Genomic DNA, 13304 nt, shown 5'->3' on the forward strand with positions numbered 1-13304 from the left:
CAAAATAATGGTCAAAAATCTTACAAATCTATTACACAATAATGTGCAATTGAATATTTCTTCTTGAAACTTTTCAAAATTTGAAATTTTAAAAATTTTGAAAAAAAAGAAATCCCTTAAAAAAATGGTAAACAAAAAAATCCCCCCTACACTTTTTGAAACCCCCATTGGAGCAATAACCCTTAAACTCAATCCCATGCTTTCTTTTGTAGTATTGAACTTTGGACCTTTTTAGGCCCCTAAATCCTACATATTGCAGGCAATTAACCCAAAACTTAATCCCAGCCTCCACTTTGTTATATGGTACATTGTGGTACAATTTCAGAGAGATCCATACAATTACACACCTGAAACTAGAAAAATGCTTGCTTTGGGATACTTAATTCCTAAACGGTTGGGACCATCATCCCCAAAATTAATCCCAACCTTCATTTTGTGGTATTGAACCTTCTGAAAAAATTTCATAAAGAACTATTCACTTAAACTTAAGGTATTATCCGGAAACCAATGTATTTTTGAAAGACGACGACGCAGACAATGCTGACAGCGCAGACAGCGACAACATACCATTATACAATCCCCAAAATTTTTTGGGGTCATTTGAAAACTTTATCAAAACGTTTTCAAACATGAACCTTGGATAACTTTACGCAAGGCAATTGGTACGTTCAGAGGGGAATATCATAATCACAAGGGGATATGAAGTTTTGTTCAACATCACATGGGATAGTTTTAACCAATCCAATGTTGATTTTACTATAAAAATCAACATGCAGTTTGAATTGTTTTACATTGTCTTATTGGGGCCTTTTATAGCTGAATATGCAGTATGGGCTTATAGTTGTTTATGTCTGTGTCATTATGGTCTTTTGTGGATAGCTGTCTCATTGGCAATCATACCACATCTTCTTTTTTATATGCAGTGGAATAGTATTAATTACAATGTCATTACTGTAAATAGTAACATTCCATGAAATCATGAAGAGAGACAAAGCAAACCAGGTGAAATTGTAAAACTTTATTTGATAACAAAGCATTCATTACACATCACATAACATGCATACACCATTCTAACAAACATATGATTAGAGTACAATAAACATACTATCAGGAACAAAAAATAAATCAACAGTATTTTTTTACATGATTTAACATCTTATTATTATTTGGAAAGCAAAATGAATAGTTAGAAGCAAAGTCATATAAATGTGCTTTTAGTAAACTTGTGTCCATTAAATGCTTGTTTTTTATTCATTTTTATTTTCATTATTTTCAGACAATATTTTTTCCTGATAAATAGATCTATGTACAATACGATTATTTTCACTGCAATATTATCTGGTTTTAAACTAAATTTTACTTCAACCATTTGAACACACTAGGGACATATATGTTCCTTTTTAGATTATGGCAAAAATAATAACATTATAACATTATTACAATTTTAAATACGAATTTAACATGACTTTTCTCAATATCGCAACAATTAAATTAGCATTTAAGTCCAAATTGACAAAATCGCAATTATAAATGCACGCAATGAATTTATAGTAGATTGCTAGAAATAACAAAACTTCCTGTTTGCTACAAACACCTTGTAATCCCATTTATCTAAAAGTACTTTAAAATGTTAATTTAAAAAAGCATTTAAAATTTCAATTGCTGCCTAAAAAAATAAAATACTTATATACTAATTTCATTCTATTATCTATTTTTGCAGTTCATAATCTTTACTGATTCAGGGTTATAAGAATATCCAAAAAATTTGTTGATGAAATAAAATCAACTGAAACTCAAGCAATATTACATTTCTTTAAGAAATATGTGATAATTCAGAAGAAATAATCTAAAACATATCAGAAACAATGGTTTATATTGTGATTTCTCTTGCTGATAAATAGGTTTATCTTATATACATAATGTAAATGGTTGCCCTTTCCTCTAACTGTCAAAGACAAACTCAAATCAGTGCAGATACAGAACTTTTCACAAAGGGGGCCCTGCTGACTGACCTAAAAGGGGAGGGGGGCTTGCTTCAGCGATTCCTTATATAATCAACCAAATTTGTTCCCATAAAAGGAGGCATGGGCACCGCAGGTCCCCTGGATTCGCCTATGTACAACATTAACAGATTAGACATGAGAAAGTAGAGCAGTCACAAAGAAAACATTATTTAATATTTCTCAACTTTTGAGAAGAAAAAAATCAGGATAATTGGGTGAATTTGATTGTTTCATTTTAGATGGTTTCTTGTGACATGGACACCTTCTGAACTCAAAAAGAAAACTTTTGTTTAGCACCAAAATATGTATGACCAAATGAATAAGAAATCTAAGAATCTATCCAACTTAAAACAGAAAAATAGAACAAAACAGTAAAACTTATTGTAAAAGTTAAATTGACAACAAGTTTTGTTTATTTGGTTACTATTATTTACAACCTTTTTCAAAACACGAAAGGATACTTTCTAGTTATTCGACTGAAATGTTAAAATAGACATTAACAAATAAAATAACACAAAACATAAATAGACAAAACAATTGGTAAAACTCACTTGACAAATAATAATTAAAGACAATCAAATATTTCTATAAAGCAGTAACACTTATTTTTTATTATTCAAGTTATTCACTCCAGAGATATATATATTTATTTTTCTAACAGATCCAGTATGGCTAAAGGCAACCTCACACTATCCACAAACACAAGTTCATAATGGGACTGTCTTTAGTCTGACAGTCTACCGATCCTGAATAGCTCTTCACAACAATATCTCACACAAAATAAAATCATTCAGACAATCATGAAAAAGTAACTGCAGTAAATCATGTAAATAAAACCCTGTAACACTCTGTAACCTATTTAAGGCAAACTCTTTTGTGACTGCAAATTTTGTTTTTGTTTAAGATGGGTTAAATGACTTTTACAATAATATTCACAATATGTCCTATCACAATCTTTACACAGGTTCCATGTTTTAGGTTTCAGTTTACACAGATTTTCATTTTTTGGAAGATCTAATTATTCAGGTTTTCAGTTTTTTTTTTTGGGGGGTCTAGTTTAGACAAGTTTCACAAGTAAAAATAAAAGCAACAGGGATGCATTCAGTATTGCTGATTGTACAAGTAAGATATGGTAACCTTTTAAATGCATTTATATAAAATTAACATATGATTGCCAATGAGACAAATCTCCACCAGAGACGAAATGACATATATGCATTTGCACATTCATTTGTTATGAAATAAAAAAAAAAAATGTAGTAGGCATGGTCAAGACAATGGTTAACAAGAACAGAAAAAAATCATGCCATTTATACTCATATTGCAATATATACATGTATTTTCATGAAGAGTTGAATATGCTGGGTATCCCCAAATATATGATCCTATTTTTTTTATCAACAGCCAAACATACTATAACTGTCAAGATTTCTGAATTTCAAACCTTCACAACATACCAATAGATTTATCATGTCTATGTTTTGGCAATAGACAAACTGAATGCTGATCATTAACATTAATATCAGAATTAACAAAATCTAAAAATATATCCAATTCTTTATTGATACAGGGTTTTATTTACATTTATTGACTAAAAAAATAAGTCATCTTTACAATTGGATAAATTCACCTTTCAATTATTGACCACTGACAAAACTGATCTTTGGTTTACTTTTTATAATTTCATATAATTTCCTTTCAATATTATGTATCATTTGTTTGGCAAATTTTTATTCATTTACTGATTATACACTTCAATGGCTTATCAATGGCTTTAACCCTATGCATGAATTAATAAATAAAGCTACAAAGCCATATGAATGTGTTTTTACATGATTTAACCTAACAACTGCTGCATATCTACACTTTCATTTCAAAATTATAGAAAAAAAAATGTTCACTAAAAGTTCTAACTACACTGGTTTTTATATACTACATTTAACAAATGAAATAAAGTAATATTTTCAAACTTTGTTCTTAGGCAGTTATTGAAAGACAATTCATTAATTCATATCAAATTTGATTTTTCTCAAGAATAACATCTCAAACCAAAATCATTGCATCAAATCCATATACATTCCAACTCACTAACATAATTTTTATTGAAAAGCTAAGTACATATTGTTTTCATCAAGTTTAACAAAAGTATTCCATAACAAATTCAAACATTCAACAATAATTTACATTAACACTTTAGTCCAAGTCGTCAGCTGGTACATGCTGTTGAGTAAATGTCTTTTGCATTTGAGGAATATCCCCCACATCCCCCAATGAGTTAGATATCACATCCTCGTCATCCTTCGTTAGACTGGCCAGGTCAAACAAATCTGGTAACACCTCTGGCTTGTATTGAACCAGTTCACTTCCTGTTTAAATATAGTAAGAAAAAATTAATTCTAAAATTATTATTGATTCCACACTGTTGTCAGCACCTAGGGGTAACATTTACTACTGTCAATTCAGAAAATATTGTGGAGGTTTTTATTATTTCAAATTGCGACAGAGTTGTAAATGCAATAATTTAAACTGTCATTTTGAAATATTTTATTTGAATTAATTATTCTCAAAATCATAAAAATTTAAATCTCATTTAAGTCTTAAATTATAAAATTGCAATAATAACACAATACTTCCTGAATTTACAGTAATTTTGGCAAATTTTCGTTTGTACCGATGTTCGTGGATTGTAGATCCTGGACAAACACGAAATCTTGATAATTGGTATAAACAAGGAATAATAATGAATTCACAGTACATACTTTTCATCATGAATATAGTAAGAGCAGATAAATTCATTTTGAAACTTGTGTTATTCTAATAAAAAGAAGAATAATACACATAAGTGGTATGTCTCGTCTGTGTAACATGTTCACAATACACAGATTTGGTACAGTGCTTTTTAATATGTTGTATCCCCCTCAATGTGAGTGAGCAGTGTATTAATATTTTTCGCATTGCAATACACATCAGTATATGTGTCTTTCACATTTTGTTGCCTTAAGATTGTGTAAACTTTTTTGTGTGTATTTCTCCTTTTCTTAATTTGTTTCGACACATTATTTGTATTTTTAAAGTTTAATACATCTTATCCCTATTTGGAAATATGTGCAGGTGAACAATTGATGTCACACAACAATCATTTTTCCATTGTGGCGTCAGATATTTTGTATTATGAGGTCAAAATTTCACAGGAACCTTTGTGATGTCCAATAAATGCGGGAAAATAGCGATAAAGTGTATTCTTTTCACCTGAAGTATTTAGTCCACTCTCATCATGTTCCTGATCATCGGTTTTTATATTGTCTGGGTCCATTATGTTGATCACCTATAAACAAACAAAAAATATAGATGTTACTTTAAGTTATAATATAAACTGTGGATTCATTTATTTTTGTGGGTACCAATTTTCGTGGAATGAGGAAAACTTGCATTTTTCGTTGATATTAAATTTCGTGGTTTTGGCAAAGTCTGGATATATTCTTTTATATTAGTAAATTTGTAATTCGTTAAACATTTAAATTCGTGATTCCCTAGTTACCATGAAATCCACAAAAATTGGTATCCAAGGAATATTAGTTATAATGAATCCTCAGTAAGTTGTTTAAAAGAATCATTTACAGATTTATAAGATAGCTCATCTCTTTCAGAGTGCATTTCTTTGTAACCAAAATTGTGAAAACGTTGTGTGGCGTTTTTTTGTTTTGTTTTTTTGTTTTCTAAACACTACAAAAGTAGAAAGAAATATATCGTGTAATCAATGTTTATTGACCCTGTTTTAACTTTCAATAATGCATGCACATGTTGTTGGTAAACAAACTTATTACAAACGTAGAAGCAAATACATCGTTTAATAAGGTTGAAGTAAGAAACAGAGGTAGCGTTTGTACTAACAAACAACGAGCGACAAACTGTAGACGCATTTTTAGCGAGTGCATAGTTTGTCAAAGTTTATGTAAACTTTGCAAACGTATGTTAGAAACAAATGATCAAAACATGTGGGCAGTTAGCCGTTTGTATCGTTTGTGTTAGAAAGAAATGCACTCTCAGATTGATCTTATGTTTAACAATGTTTTGTTTAATTACAGTATGTTGATAGCATTTTCTATTTTTTTGTTTAAAAGATATATTGAATGTATATAAGTACTTATTTAAGTTTAGTTAATCATCAACTCAAATCTTCCCATATTAAAATTAAATTTTTCTTAAAAATGTTAATGAAAATATTTCATTTCAACTTACATCTATCAAAGCAAGTACACCAAATAATTGAAATTTATAAAAGTTTAAAAGGATAAATATAACATATGTGTATAGCTATAGGAATAAAGCTAAATATTTTATTGAAAAAAATCAAAAGATAAACATACATTATTTACATCTTGTTCATTTAACGTTGAATCTGTTTTAAAAAGCTGAAAAAATAAACAAAATTTAAGTCCTAAAAACAAAGAAAGATAACTCTGTTCTTATCACTAATATTTTGTTCAAATTCAGAGTGCTGGTACAGTTAACATTCAATCATAAACATTTCATATTTTCTTGTCTGAACAAAATTTAAATAGATTAAATTTAAACATAACAAACAAATCTGTCTAGATCAGATCCCATTTGACTTGTACATAAGCTTCTCCAAAGCTATAGCTATTAGATCTAGGACATACAAGGCATTTTGCAAATTACATTTTGAAAGTTTAATGCAATAAACATAATATAGATTTTTTTCTAACCATTAATAGTCCATCATCAGAATCATTTCCTGTGCTATAATCAATTGAATTGTCATATTATTATAAACATTTTTGGCAAAATACATGCACTTGCATAAATATTGTGTTTACAGCTCCCATAAATAATAAATTTTACTGTAACAAATACACTTATTCCACTTAAGGAAATTCATATTAGTTCTTTTTATAAAATATTGAAATTCTGACAAAATATTACATGGGGTATGGATGTATGGACACAAAGTTTCTAAACTACCATTCTTAAGTAAAACCCTTCTATCTATGATATCCTATTGTTTGTTTTTAGATGTTTAACATAAGATCATCGACACTGATTTAGAATAATAAATGCAACCAAGTAGAATACAGTATATGTGTACATGTGTAATAGCATTGGAAAGGTTGACTGTAGTATGATTAAATGTACCTTCTTTTTTAGTAACAGCAAACTTTATCTGCTATTTTCCTGTTTGCTTTTTAACCAACACAATCATTGGAGTTTAAAGTGACAATACTGTTTTCTGCCATGTCAGCCTTACAGTTAATCTTTCCTTTTTTAAATTTATTGATAAAGCTTCTAATGAGACAATTTTGAGCCATATTTTCTGTAAAGTCACAAGGTCATTTGTCATATCTGCTTTGTGTTTTTGTTTTTAAACATAAATCAGGCAGTTGTTTTCTAGTGTGAATTGTTTCAAGTTTTGTAAAGAAAGGCCTGTACCATAAGATATGGGTTTAGCCCATTGTTGATTGCTGTAAAGTGACCCATACATGAGTAATAAATCAACATCCCCAACTGCAATCATACAACATCTTCTATAAATAGATTAACATTTTCTTATAAAATCTACGAACATTTTGTCGTTGTCAATATACACATGACATGAAAAAAGTTCAACACACAAAATCTCCATGAAAGCAGCTATATAAGGCAGAAAACTCTGAACATGGTTTTATAAGTATTCACATCTAACAATTAAAATTCTGAGAAAATACAGATTCAAACACAATCAAAATTTATACCTACTTCCATTAGTGAAAAAAAACAAAAAGTAACATAATTTTGCACTTACCCCTAATAGAAATGATGGATCTATACTGTACTGATTGCTAGATAAGACATCACGTAGCCCGTCCAAGTCATACTGTAGTGTGTCAACATGATCATTCAGGTCATGTCTGAAATATCACAGATACTGTATAGCAATATATTCACCAATCTGTTCAATCATAAATACTTTAATTCAAACTATTCAAATAAAAGAAATAGTTGCTTCAAATTGAATACCCATCTCTAATCTTTTTTAGTGAACATTGTTTTCATGTAAGTATCATAATACACAATTCTTGTGAATATTGAAATTGGTTCAAGAATAAAATGAAGTATTAAAAAGGCACCTTATCCGAAGTAAGTAAATTGGGTTAATTGGCCCAGTTGAAAAACTTGCATAAGGATATGTTATTTTGATATTGCCTTAAAAGTTTCATAACTCTGGAAAGGCGAACTAGAAAATTTTCAAAATCAAAAGCAAGCAAGCATTTAACAATCCCAACAAAAGTAAATTTTGTACTAATCAATTTCAAGCATAGTAGTGCTAGTGTGTGACATGTAAACATATAGCCTTTCAGTTGATGATAAATGAGCCATAACTCAAGAAGAAACCAGGTGCTCCGCAGGGTGCAGCTTTATACGACCCTAGTGGTTGAACCCTGAACAGTTGGGGCAAATTTGGTCACAATATTCAAGCTTGATACTGTCTGAATTTTGATTGTGATCAAATTTTTGACATAATATAGGTTTTTGCCACAAAATTAATGTGGTTCAAGATCTAACACATCTATTGCACAATACTGTGCAATTGAATATTTCTTATTGAAACTTTTCAAAATTTGAAATTTGAAAAATGTTGAAAAAAAAAAAAAAATCCCTTAAAAAAATGGTTAACTGAGATCCCCCCCCCCCCCTTTGGAACAATAACCCTTAAACTCAATCCCATGCTTTCCTTTGTAATATTGAACCTTGTAGTATGATTTCAGAGAGATCCATACACTTAAACACAAGTTATTGTCATGATTGTTTGGAAACTAGAAACATGCTTCTTTTTGGCCCTTTTTTGGCCCTTAATTCCTACATATTTTGGGCAATTAACCCAAAACTTAATTCCAGCCTCCCCTTTGTTATATGGTACATTGTGGTACAATTTCAGAGAGATACATGCAATTACACACAAGGTATTGTCTGGAAACTAGAAAAATGTTTGTTTTGGCCCCTTTTTGGCCCTTAATACCTAAACTTTGGCCCCATAACCCCTTAAATGAATCAAAACCTTCTACTTGTGATTTTAAACATTGCAGTATACTTTCAGAGCAATTTAAATACTGGTAAACAAGTTATTATCCTGAAACTAGAAAAATGCTTGTTTTGGCCCCTTTTGGGCCCCTAATTCCTAAACGGTTCGGACCATCATCCCCAAAATAAATCCCAACCTTCCTTTTGTGGTATTGAACCTTCTGAAAAAATTTCATTAAGATCTATTCACTTAAACTAAAGTTATTATCCGGAAACCAAAGTGTCTTCGGACGACGACGACATCATACCATTATACGAACCCAAAATGTTTTTGGGGTCGTATAAAAAGTAAAACCTGTGACAAAAAGTTGTTTTTATCAAACTCAATGACAATGTAAAGTTAGATAAAATAAATAAAATGTTTCAATGTGGTTATGTGAAAAATAACATTTTAATATTTAATGAAAAAGTACCATAACTCTGGAATGACAAAAGTGAAAATCATGACAATTTAAAAGAAGTTTACAATGTTCTAGACCAGTGATAGATTTCATATTAAAGTTTCAGAGCAAAAGTTGAGTTATTTGAGAAAATATCCAATTTTCCATGAATTGAGTCCCATCTCTGTATCGAATAAATGGAGACACAGATGATGCCCCCACTTGCATATCATATCCAAGTTATAAAGGAACATAACTGAACCAGGTGCTCCGCAGGGCGCAGCTTTATACGACCGCAGAGGTCGAACCCTGAACAGTTGGGGCAAGTATGGACAAAACATTCAAGCGTGATACAGCTCTGAATTTGGATTGTGATAAAATTTTTGACATTACATGGTTTTTTTTTACACAAAACAAATGTCAAGATTTTACAAATCAATTAAAGATTTCTTCAAACTTTTTAAATCTAAAATTAAATAGTTGACACAGCATAGGTTTCTGACACAGAATGAATGTGGTCTAATGAACTTAAAAAGTTTTTTTTTGCCTTTGAGCAATTCACTATGCTGTTGAATATTAATCCTCTCAAAAAAATGTTTGAAGAAATTTTCTTTTTATTTATGAAATCTGAAATGAGAAAAATTTAAACCCCCCCCCCCTTTTTTTCACATCCCCGTTTCCCTTTTTTCCAAAACTGATATCAATTCAAATTTCTAATGGAGTTTGCAACAATAACTACTCTTTTAAATACATCATAAAATATTAAAATGTAAAATAAAGTGCTTGTTATCACTGAATGGTAAAGATTGGTTGGTAGTAAAAGTGAATATACATTGTTTATTGTATAAAACAATAAAAAAAACTTCATCAGCAACATTTTATATTGGCAAATTTCCAATGAAGTTATTTACATAAAGTTATTGGCAAATAAAAATAGAAAATGACATCATAGTCATGTCTGGCAAATGTCCAACATACATTATCTAAAAACATTTTAGATAAGATAAGGAAAAAAAGCTTCATCAGCAACATTTTATATTGGCAAATTTCCAATGAAGTTATTTACATAAAGTTATTGGCAAATAAAAATAGAAAATGACATCATAGTCATGTCTGGCAAATTTCCCATATATATTAGCAACTACTATTCTATACAAAGAAAGATAACTCCAATTGAAAATTAATTGCTATTGCACAATATTGTGCAATTAGATATTTCTTGCTATTGTGCAATACTGTGCAATTGAAAATTTCTTGCTATTGCACAATACTTGATATGGAATCCTGATTTGGACCAACTTGAAAACTGGGCCCATAATAAAAAATCAAACTACATATTTAGATAAAGCATATCAAATAAGCCCAAGAATTTAATTTTTGTTAAAATCAAACTTAGTTTAATTTTGGACCCTTTGGACCTTAATGTAGACCAATTTGAAAACTGGACCAAAAATTAAGAATCTACATACACAGTTAGATTTGGCATATCAAAGAACCCATTTATTCAATTTTTGATGAAATCAAACAAAGTTTAATTTTGGACCCCCATTTGGACCAACTTGAAAACTAGGCCAATAATTAAAAATCTAAGTACATTTTTAAATTCAGCATATCAAAGAACCCCAAGGATTCAATTTTTGTTAAAATCAAACTAAGTTTAATTTTGGACCCTATGGACCTTAATGTAGACCAATTTGAAAACGGGACCAAAAATTAAGAATCTACATGCATAGTTAGATTCGGCATATCAAAGAACCCCAATTATTCAATTTTTGATGAAATCACTCAAAGTCCAATTTTGGACCCTTTGGGCCCCTTATTCCTAAACTGTTAGGACCAAAACTCCCAAAATCAAACCCAACCTTCCTTTTATGGTCATAAACCTTGTGTTTAAATTTCATAGATTTCTATTTACTTATACTAAAGTTATGGTGCAAAAACCAAAAATAATGCTTATTTGGGCCCTTTTTGGCCCCTAATTCATAAACTGTTGTGACCTCAACTCCAAAAATCAATCCCAACCTTCCTTTTGTGGTCATAAACCTTGTGTTAAAATTTCATCAATTTCTATTTACTTATACTAAAGTTATTGTGCGAAAACCAAGAATAATGCTTATTTGGGCCCCTTTTTGGCCCCTAATTCATAAACTGTTGTGACCTCAACTCCAAAAATCAATCCCAACCTTCCTTTTGTGGTCATAAACCTTGTGTTAAAATTTCATCAATTTCTATTTACTTATACTAAAGTTATTGTGCGAAAACCAAGAATAATGCTTATTTTGGCCCTTTTTTTGGCCCTTAATTCCTAAACTGTTGGAACCAAAACTCCCAAAATCAATCCAAACCTTCCTTTTGTGGTCATATACCTTGTGTCAAAATTTCATAGATTTCTATTCACTTAAACTAAAGTTATAGTGTGAAAACCAAGAAAATGCTTATTTGGGCCCTTTTTGGCCCCTAATTCCTAAAATGTTGGGACCAAAACTCCCAAAATCAATCCCAACCTTCCTTTTGTGGTCATAAACCTTGTGTTAAAATTTCATTGATTTCTATTCACTTTTACTAAAGTTAGAGTGCGAAAACTAAAAGTATTCGGACGACGACGACGACGACGACGACGATGACGCAGACGACGCCAACGTGATAGCAACAAGAGTGCACACGCTGAAATGTCTCGCCTTCTTTACTTATCATTGATATTATGTTGATAGTCCTAAGTATAAAGCTTTATTAAAGACTGTCACATAAACTTAACATTAACCAAGATAACAAAACAAAGACCAATGAACCATGAAAATGAGTTCAAGGTCAGATGAACCATGCCAGGCAGACATGTACAGCTAACAATGCTTCCATACAACAAATATAGTTGACCTATTACTTATAGTTTAAAAAAAATAGACCAAAACACAAAAACTTAACACTGAGCAATGAACCATGAAAATGAGGTCAAGGTCAAATAAAACCTGCGCGACTGACATATAGATCATAAAATATTTCCATACACCAAATATAGTTGACCTATGGCATATAGTATTAGATAAAAAGACCAAAACTCAAAAACTTAACTTTGACCACTGAACCATGAAAATGAGGTCAAGGTCAGATGACATCTGCCCGCTAGACGTGTACACCTTACAATCATTCCATACAACAAATATAGAAGATCTATTGCATAAAGTATGAGAAAAACAGACCAAAACACAAAAATCTAACTATAACCACTGAACCATGAAAATGAGGTCAAGGTCAGATGACATCTGCCAGTTGGACATGTACACCTTACAGTCCTTCCATACACCGAATATACTAGCCCTATTGCTTATAGTATCTGAGATATGGACTTGACCACCAAAACTTAACCTTGTTCACTGATCCATGAAATGAGGTCGAGGTCAAGTGAAAACTGTCTGACGGGCATGAGGACCTTGCAAGGTACGCACATACCAAATATAGTTATCCAATTAGTTATAATAAGAGAGAATTTAACATTACAAAAAATATTAACTTTTTTTTCAAGTGGTCACTGAACCATGAAAATGAGGTCAAGGACATTGGACATGTGACTGACGGAAAGTTCGTAACATGAGGCATCTATATACAAAGTATGAAGCATCCAGGTCTTCTACCTTCTAAAATATAAAGCTTTTAAGAAGTTAGCTAACGCCGCCGCCGTAGCCGCCGCCGCCGCCGCCGGATCACTATCCCTATGTCGAGCTTTCTGCAACAAAAGTTGCAGGCTCGACAATATACGACGAAAAATTTTTCAAATTTTGCGGTCGTATAAAAATGGTAAAAGTGTCACTACCCAAATTTGTACTTGACCTGAGTTTTGTGGTAACAA

The 13304-nt window shown here is 30.8% G+C and overlaps 1 protein-coding gene across 2 annotated transcripts in view; it reads right to left on the bottom strand.

Moving 5' to 3' along the window:
• Positions 1-1003: 1003 nt before the first annotated feature.
• LOC143080212 (heat shock factor protein-like) overlaps positions 1004-13304 on the bottom strand; it is a 40120-nt gene continuing 27819 nt past the window's right edge. The window contains exons 10-13 of one of the 2 annotated variants that reach the window (XM_076255937.1): positions 7804-7909; positions 6371-6415; positions 5253-5328; positions 1004-4369 (exon numbers count right to left, since the gene is read on the bottom strand). In XM_076255937.1, coding sequence (XP_076112052.1) covers positions 4197-4369; positions 5253-5328; positions 6371-6415; positions 7804-7909 — 400 coding nt within the window. In that variant the 3' untranslated portion in view covers positions 1004-4196. The remainder of the gene's footprint in view (positions 4370-5252; positions 5329-6370; positions 6416-7803; positions 7910-13304) is intronic. The other variant, XM_076255938.1, reaches the window with a different exon arrangement.

Source organism: Mytilus galloprovincialis, chromosome 6 (assembly GCF_965363235.1).
Source record: "Mytilus galloprovincialis chromosome 6, xbMytGall1.hap1.1, whole genome shotgun sequence".
In the NCBI taxonomy this organism is placed as follows: Eukaryota; Metazoa; Mollusca; class Bivalvia; order Mytilida; family Mytilidae; genus Mytilus; species Mytilus galloprovincialis.